The sequence below is a fragment of the Bubalus kerabau genome, chromosome 20 (assembly GCF_029407905.1).
Source record: "Bubalus kerabau isolate K-KA32 ecotype Philippines breed swamp buffalo chromosome 20, PCC_UOA_SB_1v2, whole genome shotgun sequence".
Classification (NCBI taxonomy): domain Eukaryota; kingdom Metazoa; phylum Chordata; class Mammalia; order Artiodactyla; family Bovidae; genus Bubalus; species Bubalus kerabau.
In genome coordinates this window covers 22,871,583-22,890,308 of record NC_073643.1, presented here as the reverse complement: position 1 = coordinate 22,890,308, position 18,726 = coordinate 22,871,583, and the positions used below count along the sequence as shown (strand labels likewise).

The following is an 18,726-nucleotide window of genomic DNA, read 5'->3' as shown; positions in this document are numbered from 1 at the left end:
AGTGAGGGGAATATCCCTGTGAGGGTTCATGGGCCACAGGGTCCAGCTGGGGAGTCCATGTAGACCTCGTGGGCTCAGTGTCCCCTGTTCCTCTCTTTTGGATGGATCAAAACTGAAACACTGGCCATTTCAAAGTAATTCCATTTGGGGCTGAATAGAAAGACACTTTAATGTGTATTTAAAATAGGTGTCCCTTTAAAAGAGCTTTTCATGATTTCACTTTACGTCTGGTCTCATTTCCTTCACTGTGTCCTAGGAAAACCCCTGTGTATTTCTGAAGAAATCAGAGTTTCTCATCTCACCTACCACCTGCAGAAAACCACTGCTGACCATGTGGGTCACTTTGCTCCCGTGTGTCTTTCTCTCTCCTTCTCTTCCCCCCAACACCCCCTAACTTCCTCCATCTCTCCCTCTTATGTATTAACTCATGTTTTATATCTCACCTTTTTAGTCTGATAGACCGTGACATCTTTCCTATTCCACTGAAACTTTGAAAATTGTATCATTGCATAACATTTATTTGTGTAGCATTTATTTAAAGTTCTGAAAAATGTCACAGTCCACTTCTGCTCATTGGAGGGGACATGAACTCGTGGCCCCTGAGGGCTGGGGATGTAAGCTGGTGGCCCCTGCCTCTCGGTGGGCCATTCTCTCCTCTTCTCTTCCTCTTCCCCTCCTTGCCTCTGCACCAGAAGTTGGAGAATTTCATGTTGTTTGGCAGCTAGAGCTACAAAAGTTACTTGGTATTTGTTATCTTGCTCTTTTCTTTTTTCTTGTTTGGCTAAGTTTTCTCCCCCAAGTGAGAGAAACCAAGAGTAGTTTATTAGTACTAAAAAGTGATATTTATACTGGGACTGATGAGGCCGCTCTCTTGTGATGAGATGATGACGATTACCAAACAAGGTTATCACTAGAAGTGGATTATTCTCAGTAGACTCAGATGAATGGATCGCCTTCTCCCTTTCAGTAGTGTGCTTAGCTAGCAATTGATTGTTCCCTGTCAAAGGCCAGAAAGAATGTCAGGGGGTCAGTAAGTTCAGCCCCTCTGATTCAGGCAGTGCTAAGTCCACAGGGGATTCGAGCCTGCTGCTGTCGTTCTGAACCGGATTGTACAGCCAACATGATTTTTATTCTTTTGTTCTTCCTGTCAGGGTTCTGGGGAGCCTTCTTTCTGCCCACAGAATAATAACCGACTCCAAGCAGCCCTTTGGTGACATGACGATTAAGGATTATGACAACGAGCTGTTACACATGGCTCACGACCTGGCCGTGAGGCTCCTCCCTGCCTTTGAAAACACCAAGACTGGGATCCCCTACCCTCGGGTAGGTGGACGGTTTCCATAACTCACCCCTTGCCTGAATGAACACTCTTTGTTGATGAATTTATTTGTGGGAAGGAGTGGGGCTGATGTGGGAGAGGAAATGCATGTCCTTGAGAGAATTTAGCCCTAAATATGATACACATAGGTTTTAACTCATTCAGCATTTACTGAACACCTATCGTGTGCTAGGCATAGGACATATCTGACTTATCCTTCTTCTTAAGGAAGTTATGTTCCTCTGCTCAGTCAGTCTTCTTAACCCCTTTTACAGGTGGGATTTGTATCCTGTGCCACAACAAAACAGTGAGGGGAATTTGTCTTTGTTTCTGACCTGGGTCCATTTCCCCAGACACCCTCACACGTATACCATAGGAGTTCAGTGTATGTTGTTTCACATGGATCTTTCAAATAAAGCCTGTACAGACCAGTAAGTTAGCTGCTGATTTAAATGCAAAATCTGGAAGAAGATTCTGTCTTTGTGGTGTCTGATTTGCTGAGCCCAGAGCTCCTCTGGGAATTGAGTCAGCCTCTGGGTAACCAGTGGAGAACTGCCAGACCTCGGGAGCCTCCATGATGGAACAGGCTGTCACGCTCTCGCTGGGTGCCCTTTCTCTCCCAGCCCGAGATTTGTTCATGTTTGCTGAGCAGGACTGGCTTCATAGCAGCTCACTTAAAATTTCTCCATGATTCCACAGCTTGCCTTTGTCCCCCATACCAAAGCCTGGTGCTGTATAACCATGAAGAGAACCTGGAAATCTGCTGAAAAGAGGCATATTAGTGAATAGTGTTATTGTGATTCCCCCAAGACTGGCTCTTACGAATAACACAGGGCTCTGGTGTTCGTATCATCTTGTTTGTGTGTCTTAAACTCGTTCCCATGTTTGTCTCGGATGTAGAGCAGGAGGCAGGGGCTGACTCAGCCTGCAGTAAGCTTGGTTCCTTAGTGGAGTGTGGTCGCTGTGACTTGGCCTCCTAGCCACGTGAGTTCCTTGACTGTTGCCACAAATCCTTTGTCTCTTCCTATCCCCAGGTGAATCTAAAGACAGGCGTTCCTCCCGACAGCAATAATGAGACGTGCACGGCCGGTGCTGGTTCCCTCCTGGTGGAATTTGGGATTCTAAGCCGACTGCTGGGGGATTCCACGTTTGAGTGGGTGGCCAGGCGAGCTGTGAAAGCCCTCTGGAGCTTGCGGAGCAGTGACACGGGATTGTTAGGTGTGGGGACCCTGTCAGGTCTTGGTGCCGAGAGCATCACCCCCTTTCCTTTCCTCTTCTCTGGGGCCCTCCCTCCTCTCCACTCCTTTTTCCTTGTACCATGGAACCTGAAATTGACAACTCAGAGAGGGGGGCCCTCAGTGTTTCTCCGTGTGACTTTTCTTAGAGGGAGGCTGGAAGGTTTGATGGCATGGAATCATGCTTTTCCTATCTGAGGGCTCCCTTCCGATTTGAATCCCTTGGCATATTCCACTTGAAAATAATTGTTAATGGGAATGCTATAAAAAGAGCTGCCTCAGAGGCAAATGATGTTGCTTCAGTATGAGGTTCCAAATATAGGAATTTAGAGTTAACTGGTAGAGTGACTTTCTCCTTTACAGAAATCTCGCTGTGTAATAGTAGGTTGAAAGTCAGATTAAACCAGTTTTAGATTTTTCTTTTTTTCTTCCAGAATTTTGGTCAAGACATTATTAAAAAATTATTTCAAACATACTGAAAAATTCAGTTTCCTATTGAAGTAGGAGAAAGGGTCATGAATAATAAGCCCCTATGTACTCATTATTTATCTTCAATAATTATTAGTATTTTACTAGCTCAAGATGTTATCTTAAAATAGGTTGTTGCCTCTTATAACTGTCTTATTTTGAGAAATATTTTCTTGTCACTGGGAGGGAACTGGATTGGGGGTCCTGGAGCCTAGAGTGTCATTGCAAAAGTACTGCCATTTAAAAGTGATTTTCGATTATTCCTTAGTTTCTCACAAATTTGTTGTATTTAACAACAGGAAAAATAAAATAGTCGCCCCATTTTTCACCCAGTGTCACCCCAAACTGTCAACTTTAAAATTTCCCATAAGCCCTTGCAGTCACATGAAACTTTTGTATACAGCACTTTTAAATTCTAATATAGATATTTCCAGTCTTCCTTCCATTTGTCAGATCACACAAGAGGCCTTGTACCCTTGCCGCCTCTTCTCTGTGCGGGATGAAGGTACTGAGGGGCCATGGGGCTGAAGTAGGAGGCCTCCTGCCCCTCAGCCCTGGGTCCTGACAAGCTCCACTTATTTTCACAGGCAATGTTGTGAACATTCAGACGGGCCACTGGGTCGGCAAGCAGAGTGGCCTGGGTGCCGGACTGGACTCCTTCTATGAATACCTCTTGAAATCTTACATTCTCTTTGGAGAAAAAGAAGACCTAGAAATGTTTAATGCTGCATATCAGAGTATTCAGAACTACTTAAGAAGAGGGTATGTCTCCTCACCGCCTGTCTCCTTGTTCCGTTGAGCAAGTAGAATGTGTCGTGAGGTATTCATATTCTTCTCCACGCGATTCACAGGCCTGGTGTCTGGCCTCATTTTACTGCCTCCTAGGTGTTAGCTGGTCATTTGGGGGTGAAGCGGTGTATTGGCTATTTACGGCCATGTGACAAATTACCCTGAAGCCTAGTGCTTAAACAGCGAATTTTCTCTCACCGATTCTCACGAGGTCGCCCACAAGCTCTTGGTGGGGGCTGTAGCCATGTCATGGTTCGGGCCAGGCTGGACGGCTCCCTCCCAAGCTTCGATTGCTCCCTGGCTGTGGCCGGAGGTCTCAGTTCCTTGCCACATGGACCTCTCCATAGGCAGCTCGTGGCAGCTGGCTGCCCCAGAATGAGCGGTCTGAGAGAGACAGAAAGAGACCCTCCAGAAACTGGCCTGTGCTTTCACACCCTAATCTGGGAATGACAACCAGCACTTCTGCTGGACTGTTGGTCACACAGACCAAGGCTGATGCAGTGTGTGAGGGACAGCACAAAGGTATGAGGGCCCAGAGGCAGGGGTCGCTGGGGGCTACTTGGGGAGTGGCTGCCACAAGGAGTGACACGTCCCCGGGTTTCTCAGGCTTTAACTGCACATAGAGCTGCCTTGTGGCACAGTTGTTTTGGTTCACTTTCCAGAGAAGTTAGGTTCAGTCTTTATACTTGATGAGAGGAAGGACAGTTACCACATTTTTTTTCCCTTCTGTGTTTGTTTTCTTAGTAATTATTTTTTATTTTATTTTTTAAATTAATTTTTATTGGAGTATAGTTGGTTTACAGTGTTGCATTAGTTTTTATTATACAGCAAAATGGCGTATTTGGTAAAAACAGTACTGTTTGCTGCTTGTCAGTTGTGCGTTCAGGATGGCAGAGAAGTGCCATTTGAAGCTGCAGCAGCTTCTACCCTGTGCCTCCTCTCTCTTCCTGGGTCTTCCCCTGTGCACTTGGCTTCTATTAAGTGGCCAGAGCAAGTGACAGCTACTGAGTTGCCTGCTTGGTAGGATTTTCTCGGACACATTTCCACCCTAGCTGTTGTATGAACATGCAAGTGCTATGTTTAGGTAAGAGGCTGTTTGGCCAGAGTTCAGTCCTTTTTGTTTTTTAAAGCCCCTGCATTTACTAAATCGAGTGGTAATCTCTGAGCTCCTTGCTCTGATGTGCTCCTCCAGGCCCAGGCCCCATGGTGTAGGATTCTATTAGAGACGAGACTCTTGTGCAGAAAGAACTAGGCTTCCCCACTCAGGTCAAAACTGACTCACTGTATATACCAAATTGAAAGTGAAAGTTGCTCAGTCGTGTCCGACTTTGCATCCCCATGGACTATACAATCCATGGAATTCTCCAGGCCAGAATACTGGAGTGGATAGCCTTTCCCTTCTCCAGGGGATCTTCCCAACCCAGTCTCCCACATTGCAGGCAGATTCTTTAGCAGCTGAGCCACAAGGGAAGCCCAAGAATACTGCAGTGGGTAGCCTAATCCCTTCTCCAGCGGATCTTCACGCCCGAGGAATCGAACAGGGGTCTCCTGCATTATAGGCAGATTCTTTACCAACTGAGCTATGAGGGAAGCCTTGTACGGAAATGCTTTTGCATTGGCTGGAAAATATACCAAATTACATGGAAATATTACTCAAACCTGCATGTCAAAGTGCTTTCTGCAAAGTGCAATGACAAGTCAGTGTGTTACGATGGTCAAGTTCGGCACTGTTGTCTCACAGTAGGTGTCATCTCGTGCTAGAGTACTGTATTCACAGGGAGAGGCGGTCTGTCTCCAAAGGTTTAAAGACTGTTGGGAGCAAAGGTTGATGTTGATTCCACTGAAGTGAAGCTGCTGGGGGCTGATGGAGGAACAGGGCTAGAGCTGTGTCTCTTCCTTCTCTCTGACCATTCTGCTTGGCTCCTCAGTCGGGAAGCCTGTAACGAGGGAGAAGGGGACCCGCCCCTCTACGTCAACGTGAACATGTTCAGCGGGCAGCTCATGAACACGTGGATCGACTCTCTGCAGGCCTTCTTCCCTGGACTGCAGGTATTTCACAATTCAGTTTGCTTAGTGAAAGAAGTTATTGGAAAGTGTTCTGCCCCCTCTTTCCTTTTCATGGTTCCAGAATGTTCTCCTTCAGATTTGGGCAGGTCATGGCACAGTATGTGTCCATCATTCTCTTTGAAAATTACTCCGCACTGAATCAGCGTAAAGCCATGCCTGAAAAGTAAAGGGTGTAAAATTTCTGGATGGTCCATTTCTCAGTTGTCGATGCTTTGCTCATGAGGAGTTAGCCTCTTGTCCTCTGCAGTCCTCGGGGATGTGGCGCTGATGGCCAGATGGGGGTGGCGTCTGTCCCACAGGCAGCTTTTGGGTTGGGTTTGTCTCCAGCTATGTTTGCGGACCAGTGGGTGGAGGGGGAGCCCAGGCCCCATGTGTCACGTCCTGCCATTGTGAGAACCCCATCCTAGCCTGGGGCGCTGCGTCTTTCCCGCAGGTTCTGATAGGAGATGTGGAAGACGCCATCTGCCTGCACGCCTTCTACTACGCCATCTGGAAGCGCTACGGGGCCCTCCCCGAGAGGTACAACTGGCAGCTGCAGGCCCCCGACGTGCTCTTCTACCCGCTGAGGCCCGAGCTGGTGGAGTCCACGTATCTCCTCTACCAGGTACCGCTGGGAAGGCCTGGAGCAGTTGGTTCACAGGGAGTGCTTGCCGACAGGTGGAGAACCAGGTTACTTCACAGTGACCGTTGGGGTGACCGCCAGCCCAGAGCCTGGTGAGCGCGCAGCGTCAGCTGTGGTTCCACAGGACAGGGAAGGCCTCCACAGTCACGTACACGTGTGACCCACATTCTGCAAAGCTGGGTCCCATCTTCACTCCAGGACTTGTTTCTCCCACCCTTAAAACAATCAAGAGGCACATTTGGTGCTCACTGTTTTCCAAATATATTGGACCAAAGAACTCTCCTGGGGGAACGCATTTCTGTCTTCATGTACTGTGGAACCTTGGGCTGTGTAAATTATTCAGACGAACAAAGTCTGTTCCTTAGCTGGAAAGGGAATCACCTGGGATTCATCTGAATACCTATTTTTTGTTTAATCCTTTAAAAAAAAAAAACAGTCTTTCTCTTTTGTGAAATTACTTGAATGCCAGAGGAAATGTCACTTTAACTGTGAAGAATCTTCTCCCCCACAGTTTAAGGCAGATATTTATACCTCTGTGCACACCATGCATATATACACACCAAGAGCTGTCAGCCATTCGCAAATATAGCACCAGAGCTGCTCACTTTCTGAGAAGCTGGCCCTCCGTGTGTTCAGCAGCCGTATAATGACGTGTGTAGTGGGCAGGCCCTTGCAAGGAGATCTTACGAGCTCTGCTAGCAGGATTAGTGCTGTAGTTTATTTTTATTTTTTCATTTTGACTGCACTGGGTCTTCCTTGTGGTGCGTGGGCTTCGACTCCAGAGCGTGCAGGCTCAGTGCTTGTGGCACATGGACTTAGTTACCCCATGGCATGTGGGGTCTTAGTTCCCTGACCCAGGAGCAGACCCATGTCCCCTGCATTGGAAGGAGGATTCTTAACCACTGGACCACTGAAGAATTCCCAGTGTTGTAGTTTAGATTTATTCAATAATTTTTTTTTTAAAAAACACCAAATCCTTGCCATTTGCTTCTAAAAGAGGGAGAAATCCTGTGCAGCTGGTAATTGACCTCACGGGGGTAGAGAGACCTCATGAGTTGTAACCTGACAGAGGAGGAGCCAGCCTGTGACTCTGCCTCCCCTGACTCAGGGCCGAGTCAGGCCACTCAGGGTGACTCGCGGGCACTGTCTGAGGCCTCCCCTTAAGCTGAGGTCTGTTGCCCTTGGGTTTAGGCTCTTGGCTTCTGTCACTGTTTCTTTCCTCTTGCAGCTTCTTCCTCACATTGCCTATTTTCTTAGAAGCCAAAGAAATCTTCGGCTTTACCACCTTGCCCTCTGAGGCCTCTCCCTGCACTCTCCTAATCCAGAGACAGTGACTTTGTGGTCGTTTGCTTCTGCTGCTCCTGCGGGGTTGGCACTGGGAACGGATTGTAGATTATCCCCAACTTTTAAACTAGTTTTGGGAGGAAAGTCTAGTCCTCCCAGAGAATTTTTCTTCCCTTCACAAAACCATCTATGAGCCTGTGACAGAAGAGGCAGCAGCCCCGGGTCTGCGTCCTGGGGGTGATTAGAGAACAGAGAGTGTGGAGGCCCCTGCAGATGTTTCAGAAATCTTGTCCCCAGGCAGTTCTTCCCAGCGCTGTGTGTGGAATGGAGGCTAAGTCCTGTTTTCTGTGCTCGCGGCTGATGTTTCTGAAGAGTTCTGAGACAACACAGAAACTGGATTTGTCCTTAGACGCAGAACTGTCATGATGGGGGATCAGGAAAGCCAAAGGCAGGGGGTTGATCTGCCCTGGAAGCAGGCCTTCTTGCCATCCCCAGCCCGACATTCAAGTTAAGCAGGTTGGAGGTGCACTTTGAACCAGAATTCACCATATACCTTAGTCCCCTTAACGTTCGAGACCCTGCAGGATAAAGTGGCCGCGCCTCCTCGGGAAAGCCCCTCAGGCAGCACAGTGTGTATGGATGGCGTGTCTCCCAGGCCCCCTGGATCACCTTCTCTCATGTTCTCTCTAGGCAACCAAGAATCCCTTCTACCTCCATGTAGGAATGGACATTCTGCAGAGTCTGGAAAAGTACACAAAAGTCAAGTTAGTTTCCTAAGTTCCTTCCTTTTCCTGTTGACCACTTTTATTCTGAGTCGTTCTGGGGTGATAATATTCTATTTGGTGTTTTACTCTTTAGAACAGACCCTTAATGTTAATTTTGCAGGGAGATTCCTTACTTCTTGTGTAGTAGAACTGGCCTGTTATAGTGTGAATTAAAAAGTTTTTTTTCACCTTTATTCCTGTAGAGTTCTAGCAGAGTCTATGGGCTCTTTTTAAGTAACTTATTTCCCTGTTATACAAATAATACATATACTAAAAAGTTTAGGGAGTATAGAAAATATAGAGGTAGAATATTATCACTGTGATCTCCATGTGCAGAGATAACTACCATTAGTGTTTAAGTATAGAGTCTTACACTCTTTTTTATACATTTATATATGTCTGTAATGTGTGTATATATGTATAAAAACTAAATTTTGTGACCTGCTTTTCTTAACCTAGTAATAAATAAATAAACCTGTAAAATAAATATTTTCTTACAAAATACTGTTTTAAACCATCCGAATGAGAAGTCAGTCTACAAGTACTGGGACATGAAATGTACATCAGTCCTTTAGAATTTGTTGCCAGTCATTTTTCTTGGTGTCTTGTCGCACTTTTGGCAAACACTCTCCACCACCTTCGTACCCCTTTCCCCACCATTCACCTAATGATTTGGCTGCCAGACCACTTTTTAATGAATTTGCAGACAGTCAGTTGAGGCTAAAAAAAAGGTAGCCTTTAAACCCACCCTATTTCATTTTCCCCTGTGGCGTTTGATCATTTGGTTATTCTGTTAATAGATTGCTTCTGCTTCTTAAATGAATGAGCAAGTGGGAGGAGCACTGTGGGACTGACCGGACGATTGTTTCGTAGGTGTGGCTACGCTACGCTGCATCATGTCATTGACAAGTCCAAGGAGGACCGGATGGAGAGCTTCTTCCTCAGCGAGACCTGTAAATACCTGTATCTGGTACGTGTGCTGTGAGATTGACCCAGAGTGTTTCATTCTGCTGAAAGCAAGCATGCCTTTTTTTTTTTTTAATGGGAGGATAATTGCCTTACAGTATTGTGTTGGTTTCTGCTGCACAACAACATGAATCAGCCATAAGTATACATATGTCCCCTCCCTCTGGAATCTCCTACCTCCCCACCCCCATCCCACCCTTGTAGGTCATCACAGGCATATCCCTGTGCTATACAGCAAGCAAGCATGCCTTTTGCCTCCATCTAACATACATAAGCAGGCACTGCTCCGTGCTGGCCATCTCGCTGGCCCAGGGGTACCACCCTGTCAGAACAAAAGCACGTTGATGTGTCCTCTGTGGTTCCTGGCCTCATGGAGGAAGTACTGCCCAGGACACACACACACACACACACACACACACACACACACACACACAGACCTAGCATCACACAGTGTGTGGTGTGCAGACGGCAGTTCTTAGAGGACCCTTGTGAACCTGGGGGTCGGAAGGCTCCTCTGAGGAAAAGAGCAGGGTCTCAGATCTCATTTTCCCTGACGTGTGTGCTCTCGTAAGACCCACAGCCCGGTCAGCTCTCTGTCCAGACACACATGGTCACCTGTTTGGGTAGAAACTGAACTTTTGGATCTGGAAGAAACCTTTGGGATCATCTGGTCGGTGTTCATTCTTCCCCTTGGGATCTGTCATCTCTGGAGGGAGGTCAGGGGACTTGCTTGGGTTCTGGGGGTGGTGACATGGCAGAGCCGAGGCTTGAGCAACCAGTCCTGACTCCTTGTCCAGTGCTCTTTCCACTCAGCTACTCAGCCTTGGACATGTGAGGCATTTGCCTCAGGGCATGAGGCTGCTTTCTTTCTCTCAAGGCTCCAAAGGTCGGGACTTTCTGGTGGGGAAACAGCATGGGGAATTTAGGTGAAGATCCAGAGATAGCCATCAGTGGTGATAGGTTCCCTGTATCTAGTTCAGTGGTTCCCAAGCCCGGGGGCAGCTGGATTGGAGTCACCCTGTTAAGATTAGAGCCATGTTGAGTTGGAAGCTTCAGAAGCAGGCACAGGCGTCTGTCATTCTGCCAAGTGGCTCAGATGGTTCTTCCAGACATCCTGTCCTGCAGCCTGTGTGTCTGGGATGTTCACGGGGCAAATCCTGGAGCGAATGAATGAAGGAGACCCCCAGGGTGTTTGAAGGGAAAGAACTCGGTCCGGTCATAGGGGAAGGGGGAGAACCTGGGCTGGCCCTGTTCTTCTCCTTCGAGCTGTGTAAACACAGACCGGCCCTGCTGAGTGTTTTTTTCTCATTTGTAAAATACTTGAGATGCCTGTAAGGTTTTTTCCCATCTTGAAGAGATCTGTTTCTACGTTTTGCCTCGTTTGTAATTTTTTGCACACCTGCCTTCTCCCACTCTGACCTGTCCCTACTCAGCTAGGTCTTCTTTCTAGATGCCCTCGCTGCACGCTTCTTCACCCCCACGTCTATTGCTGAAGGAAGGGACTGCCTTGGGTGCCCTGTTCCCACAGAGCCCATGTAGGAATGTGTGTCAGGGCCAGACCCTGGGGATCCAGTGAAGAATAAGCCATGTACCTCCTTCTCTATGGAGTTTTTACAGTTTAGGGCTGAGGTGGGGGCCAGTTCCTGAATCCCAGCACTTGAACTCTTAGGGGAGTGGGGCGAGGAGCATCATCTTGGGGCCTATACAGACTAGTGTCACTGGGGTCTTAGCCCTGGGCTTTCTAACCTCTAGGTCTAGGTGGGGTCAGGGAAGTTCAGGCATTTGAACTTAAACACAACTGGTGATTCTGCCCCGCGGGCTTCCCAGGTGCTGCTAGTGGTGAAAAATCTGCCTGCCAATGCAGGAGACATGAGAGACGCGGGTTTGATCCTGAGTCAGGAAGATCTCCTGGAGGAGGACATGGCAACCTACTCCAGTATTCTTGGCTGGAAAATTCCATGGACAGAGGAGCGGGGCTGGCTACCAGTCATAGGATCACAAAGAGTCACACTGACTGAAGCCACTTAGCACGCACACTTCACAGCCTGGGTTGGTCTGAGAGCTTAGCAAATTCTTATCTCTAAGTAGTCTGGCTCAACCCTATGAATTAGTTCCAAACATGCTACAATTGTATCTGTGTTTTTTTCCCCCCCACTAGCTCTTTGATGAGGAGAACCCAGTACACAAATCTGGAACCAGATACATGTTTACAACTGAGGGACACATTATATCTGTTGACGAACATCTCCGGGAGTCACCCTGGAAGGAGTTCTTCTCTGAAGAGGGAGGGCCGGACCAAGTGGAAAAGTCTGGGCACAGGCCTAAACCTCAGGAGCTGAACGTCATCAACTCCAGCTCCAATGTAAGTTGCTGTCTCAAGGGGTGATTTGTCCGTGGAGGAAGAGAAAACACTCCTCATAATGTTGTCATCCAGGGGTCTTGACAGAATATTCTTGGCACCCGCTGCTTGGGTAATTTGAGAAGAGTTTCAGCAAGGGGCCGTTTCTGTAGGTGCCATCAGGGTGTAAGGACACTGTGGGGGCAGCCGCCCGCCAGTGCTCCGGGCTGAGGGGCCTGTGGACAGGGTGGTCATGGGAGCCCTGATGCAGAGAAGCCTGTGCTGGGGGCGGCCTCTGGGCAGGAGCCGCTGCTCTGGGCCGGCTTCTGTGACTGTGTGGGAAGGGGGCCTGCAAAGTGAACATAGCGCTTCCCATCTGCTGGAGCTTCTCGTGGGCCATCCCCACCAGGAGCCCAAGGGCCAGGGAGCCTGTGCATAGCGTCCCCCGGGTCAGGATGTCCCTGGAGGTCCAGTGGTTCTGCTCTCCCAATGCAGGGGGTGCACGGTTGATCAGCTGTCAGGGAACTAAGATCCCACATGCCATGTGGTGTAGCCAAAAAATTTAAAAAGTGCAAGACATATCTGGCCTCATTTAAAGGGGAGGCTCAACTGGGCACGCCTGGACCATCCCCGAGAGCAGTGAGGAAGGTTTGGAAACAAATCCTCGAGTCTTTCCTTTCAGCCAAAGGTAGTTGTGTTGATTTGAGCCCAGCAGGTTGGTCTGGATGTGGGCACTGCATCCGGTGATAGAGTAGACCTCATGATCTCACAATGCATCGTATGCCAGCTCCCTCCTCAGGAAAAGCCTCAGTTGCCAAGAGTCCTGCCACCTCCCCCCAGGCTACCTGGGTTAGGGCATGCCCTCTCATCTTTTTGTACTTTTTCCTTTTGTGTCTCATTGAAAGTCTTCCAGTTTCTGAACTAAATCAACAGGCCAGAGCAGAGCAAAGTCCTTGAAATTTCCACTAGGCCATGGAGTGTAGATTAAATGAATAAACTACAACTGAGAAGGAAAGGGAAGGGCAGAAGGAAGAGTAACCATCAGAGTCAGCATTTATAGAGTTCACAAGTGCTGAGCACCAGTCTAAGTGCTGAAATTAAGTATGTGAACTTCTCATAGCACCCCTGGGAGGGGTAGGTAGTCTACATGTCCGATTCGTAGCTGGAAGCAGCGAGGCACTGAAAGGTTCAGGTCACGGTGGAGCACATGGGGGAACCCAGACTCGGACTGGAGGAGATGCTCACATCACAGACCAGATCCCATTGTGCCAGGCGCCGGGGGTGTGGGCCAGTCATTGTGGTCCTGGTGCTAGTTGGGCTCAGGGTCTGGTGCGGACAGAGATCTGCTCCCCCTGAGTGCTTGTCAGTAGGAGGCTGTGTGAAGTGCTGTTGGGACATGGAAGACGGAGAAATTAGCCTGCTGGCAAGCCAAGGAGGGCTTCACTCAGGAGCTTGCTTCTCAATCGCTACTAGAATGATGAGGGAGAGGTTTCAGAGGGACAGGCAGAAGGCACAGTTGCTACAAAAAGCAGGAGCTGGGAGGGAGGGTGGGGACCACCTGAAGGACCTGTCAGTCTGGATCTTGCAGAGATGAGGCCCTGGGCAAGCGAGTTCCAGTGAGAGCAGCAGGAAAGTGTTTTTCTGAGGAGGGGCATGAATGTATGTGGAAACTGCTTCCACACAACACATTTGGTTCTCAAACTTAGGTCCCCTCTGAGAGAGAGGGAGAAGAAAGCTTAGCACTCTAAATCATGTAAACTCAGAAAAGCAACAGTTTTCAAATAGCCAAGGTTTTTTTTCTTTTTGCAATTCTGGGTTGATTAAACACCCAAGGGATACAGCTTTTAGTCTGAACCATCTGTACTTGCATGCATGTATGTCTTAATTTTTTTGGCCACACCTTGCAGCATGTGGGATCTTAGTTTCCCGAGCAGGGATTGAACCTGTGCCCCCTACAGTGGAAGCGTGGAGTCCTAACCTCCAGGGAAGTCCCTGGGTGCATGTCTTTAGTTTCCCTGGGTCTCTACATCTTCATCTGTAAATTACATCAGTGGTCCTAAACTGGAGGTACCTGTGCTCCTCAAAGGACATTGGGCAGTGTCGGGGGACATTGGTTGTCACAGCTGGGGGTTAGGGGTGAGGGGCATGTAGGTGGAGAGACCCACGGATGCTGTTAACCATCCTGCAGTGCCCAGGATAGGCCCAAAGAGTCCACAGTGCCAGGATGAGAAACCCCAGGGAGGTCATCTGGTCACCCCTTCTGAGGGATTAACACACAGGGTTTTAACTCATTCAAGTGGTACTTCATTGATTTTCTTTCCAGTGCAATCGGGTTCCTGATGAGAGGCGATACGCCCTGCCCCTAAAGAGCATCTACATGCGACAGATTGACCAGATGGTTGGCTTGATTTGATCTGCCCTCCCCTGGGTGGTCTCCATCTGCAACCGGACCCCAAACAGCTGAACCCCGGGCCAGGCCGAGACCCAATCCGAAGTGGAGGAGGATGGAAGTCTGGCCATCCACGATGGTGTAGGAATTTTCTTTCCAGCTCCCCGCGCACATCTGGTAGATCCTTGCACACTTTAGTGTTTCTCTTCTGTTCAATAAAATGCCCGTTTGTCTTAAGGATATACTTTGAAGTGGAAAGGTACGTAGAAGTTGGCCTCTTACGATGTGCACCGTGGACAGGCTGTCTTTGGCTGGATCCTCAGAGCTTCCTACTTCGGGGTCTGTCGAGTCAAGTCTCCTCTGCCTGTGCTCGTGTGACTGCAGCCTGACTACCTCTCCACCAGAGGATTGTGAATGAATTTCTGTGCAACAGGTCCTGCGGCTCCCCTGACTGCTCTGTTTATTCTATTTTGTCATCTTCTCTCTGGATCACTGGGCTCCTTCCCAGGTCTCCCCTCTGTGACTGTCAGTCATGTGGGGAAGAATCCAGTTATTCATCTGTGCCCCGTGTGATTGTCAGAGTGACAAGATTATCTGCTCACAGAGGGAGCCGGATTCTAACAGGCAGTCTCTTAGGTTGTCACATCACCGTTCAAGAGCTTAACAGGTAGGTCTTCCAGGTGGTGGTCTCTGTTTCTCATGAGCTTACCTGAGGATCTCCCACGGTTTCAGAACCAGGTGCCTTTTAGGGAGAGAAAAATACCTGTGATCATCTGAGTCTTACATCTGCCAACCAAGGATTCTCAGTTCTGACCGTGTTTGGGTTGGGATTGTTTTGTTTTCGTTTCCTGTGTCTAGTGCCAATTAGCCAAGTCAGGGAGAAAGAAATGACCAGATGACTTCCTGGTGTCCTCGAGCCGTTTCTCTGTGTAATACAGGCTTTCGATTAGTGCCTTATATTTTTGTTTGGGCCACTGGATGTCACAGCTGCTGCTATGGTTTTAGCAGGCTTGTTTCGTACTGCTCCATGGTGAGACCACAGTGAAAGGGGGATGGGATGGGGTATCAGGTAGGTAGATTCTGAAAACTTCTTGGCCCATCCTTGCCTTTCAGCCTGCTATTTTAAGCAAGCATATATACGAAGGAAGTCGTGCTAAAGCGCCTCTTTTCTTTGTTGTCATTATTTCCTTAGCAAGAATGGACTATGTCTCTTTGAACTTGTGCAGAGTGCTCAGAGAAAGCAGAGGTGGGCTTGAACCCTGAGCTTGGCTTCCCTGTAGTGTCAGAGGTTGACATGAATCTCTGCAGAGAGGGTAGGAAGTCTCTTCAAAACCTCCAACTTCACCTGTCGTGTGTGGTGCCCCCGTTACTGCTGGCACACTTCAAATGATTTTATTTTAGTCTTTTTAAAGCTAGAAGAGAGGGCTGCATAAGCCATTGTATTTCCTATCAAAAGAGAGGCATTTTATTCTTGAAAACTTGTGTTACTGTTTTTTAAAAATGGATATATAATTCAGTTCTTTGAGATTTCTAGAAAAGGGATTTTCAGTAATAAATGTCACAGCTATAAATGCCTGTCTTTTTAACATTTACTGTGCAAATTGTTTTAAAGGAAAAAAAAACACATCAAATGCTTCTTATTTTACATTTTTTCTTCATTTTAGAAGCATTCTGTTTATCAACACTGTCTCATCTACTGAATAGAAAGTTTTCTTTGAGAATATCCTATATATTTTCAATGTTTTCGTTGCTTCGTTGAAACCAAAAGATCCCATTTAAATACAAGTGGCCCTGCGCCTTTTCTCCAGGTTAACCAAGGTGGGACTATCAGTGAGCCTCTTGGGAGAATGGGGCACCTCAGGGAAGAAAGTGGGCCCTCCGTGATCATGCAGTGGTGTGACCACACCCCCACAACCCCCTCCTGTGGGCTTAGGCACCCCATCGCCCCTCCCCTCTGGACCAGGGGCCAGGGCCTGAGTGTTGCAGAAGCATCTCAGGACCACAGGTTGACGGAAGACATGTTCCCTCTCAGCTTCCAGGCCCTGGACTTGTACCGGTTGTGAGTCCGAGGGTGAGGGGCTCATTCTCACCCTGGTTGCCAAGCTTTCAGATTGCCCTCAGTGACTAGATGCCAGAATGCCATCTCTTGCTAGTTACAAGAGAAGGTTCTCTGAGCCACATTCAAATCTTGCTTTCTTTTTGAAGATCGGAATGTCGACAACTGTTTATGTATCCTGCGGGGTTTTTGCTGTTCCTTCTATTCTGTGTTGGAAGAGATCAGGGAGGGGAGGGCTGAGGAGAGGAGTGTCAGGGGAAGTCCCTTGCTCTGTGACTTGCCCTGGGAACACCCTGATCCCAAGCATGCCATGCTTTGGAACAGCCCCCACCATCCTTGCGTTCCCATGCGCAGCTAGTGTCTAAAGGCTCCGCTTTAGTTGACTCAATGAAAATGGTTTTGCCAAACCTTTGTGGGAAGCTACCTGACAGCTACCTTTGTGGGTTGAGTTGAAGTCTAACCCCCCAGAGTTCTAAATCGTTCCAGGGCAGGCTTCGCGGGTTGAGATGGTGTAACTGAGGGATTCCGTTTCCTGGAGAAGGAGAAGGTGATGAGGGAAGTGTTTGCTAGCTCTCTGATTGTCCTGGCCTGGGTGAAAATCAGCTTCCATGTTCAAGTCTGTCCTTCAGAGCTTCTGCATCCCCAGGTTCTGAGGCTGTCCTGGGTCATAGGGCAAGAACACACACTTCAGTAGTTTTCTAGGTATTTATGCTCCAGGATGGTGTCTGTGCAGATAGAAGTTAGTCTCTAGCTCCCTGGCTGGATAAGTGCCATGGTGCAGTCTGAGGATCTCAGCTGAATTCCTCTCTTACCTCCGCACTGTGTCCCCCACCAAAGGAAAACACCCCTCAGCCATTTTCTTAGCTCACTTGATTGAATGATTGCAAACTGTCATCCTTTGCTTTGGGTTTCACAGACGCAGTATCAGACATTCCTTTCTTGCAGAGGTCTTTCTCTTTTGCTGATTTCAAATTTAATGCTGGTTAACAGGTCTGGCTGGATGATTGCCCTAGCCCTACAGTGGCTGAGCAGGAACTTTAGGGAAAAAAAATCTTGATCTTTCTTTCCTTTTGCATTCCCAGACATCCAGCTCCTTCTCTAGTGCCTGTTCCTGCAGGGCAGGGACTCTTATGAAAGTGAGAAGGGGGGGTGGGGGGGTCTCTGGGCTGTGTCTCCAGGTTTTATAGGGCTCAGGGTTGCATTCCCAACTTGAATCTGGATGTGAATCTGGCGAGAATGTCAAGTACCTGTGGACCTTCCCGATTCATTACCCCCTTCCCTCTTTCTGAGAGGCAGCGAAATAATATTTTGAAAGGTATTTTTAGTTTTAAATAGCAAAACACAAGCTGTATTTTTTATTTATTATGCCCAAGAAAGGTAAATCTGTTTTTACAAAAGGAAAAAAATCTAGAGTTGGAAACTCTGGGAAAACCTATTGAAATACACAAATGCTTCTGTCTGTAATGTGCAATATGCTTTGCAACTATAGATGATATTTTATGTGTAATCTGTAAATAAGAAATGTATTTAAATTAAAAGGGAGCGTTTTGTAAAAGGACCAAATGTTCTTTTATAAATGTACTAAGAAATATCTTGCTCTTGGAAACTTATTAGGATTTTTATGAGTAATTTTTATTAAAAGAATTCTTTTTTTTTTTTTTTGAGTTGTCATTTTGTTTCTCTTTTATGTGCTTACATATGCACATTATATAGAGGGCTAACACAGGGAGCAAAGTCTTAAGGGAAACATAAAACTGGATGAATAAAAACTTTATTTTGTTTTTTTACAGCTCAGCCCTGACTAATACCACTCCAGTTTGTCTGCCACGCCATGATTTAACCGTCCTTCACATATAGGTCAGAGCCACTTTTGATGACCTTTGTTCTGTCCCTACCCTTTTTACCTTGGCCTCTTTCTCCCAGGCACTGACTCACTCACAATTCTTGCTGTCATTTATCCATTCTACAGCCTGGAATCAGTTCTCTCTGTTACCTTAAGTACGGCAGTTCCTTTCTCCCAACTTCTTACAGGTTAAGATGGGATTCACGGTCCAGAGGAAGCACGAGCCAGGAGGGTTTCGGAGGGGTGGCCCCTGTGCCTACTGCTGCCTGAGTCATGACAGTGTCTAGAAGGAGGTTGCTGATTTGGCCCCTTTGAGATCCTGCCATGCCAGTTCTGTGTCATGGCAATTTTGATGGGCTTTTGTAAAAATCATGAATTGCTACAGGGTAAAGTGTAGTCTCGAGATGGAAAGTGCCTGCTGATACCAGAACGCATGCCCATGTAAGGCAGGGTGGGTGTTTATGAAGTCCCATGGGTTAGTCTGCCTGAAAAGCCGAGGCCGGCCCAGTACACCTGTGGACAGTCGAAGAGCCATGGATCCCACCTTGGCCCCGCCTTCCCTCTCCAAGAGGCTGAGCCTGGGAGCC

General features: G+C 47.8%; 1 protein-coding gene across 1 annotated transcript in view; it reads left to right on the top strand.

Annotated features, from left to right (window-relative positions):
- The window catches only part of EDEM1 (ER degradation enhancing alpha-mannosidase like protein 1), a 28,144-nt gene extending 10,191 nt beyond the window's left edge, over positions 1 to 17,953 (top strand). The window contains exons 4-12 of the mRNA XM_055557105.1: positions 1,152 to 1,323; positions 2,353 to 2,536; positions 3,609 to 3,783; positions 5,739 to 5,859; positions 6,311 to 6,481; positions 8,474 to 8,547; positions 9,421 to 9,517; positions 11,672 to 11,875; positions 14,175 to 17,953. Coding sequence (XP_055413080.1) covers positions 1,152 to 1,323; positions 2,353 to 2,536; positions 3,609 to 3,783; positions 5,739 to 5,859; positions 6,311 to 6,481; positions 8,474 to 8,547; positions 9,421 to 9,517; positions 11,672 to 11,875; positions 14,175 to 14,264 — 1,288 coding nt within the window. The 3' untranslated portion in view covers positions 14,265 to 17,953. The remainder of the gene's footprint in view (positions 1 to 1,151; positions 1,324 to 2,352; positions 2,537 to 3,608; positions 3,784 to 5,738; positions 5,860 to 6,310; positions 6,482 to 8,473; positions 8,548 to 9,420; positions 9,518 to 11,671; positions 11,876 to 14,174) is intronic.
- Positions 17,954 to 18,726: the final 773 nt, after the last annotated feature.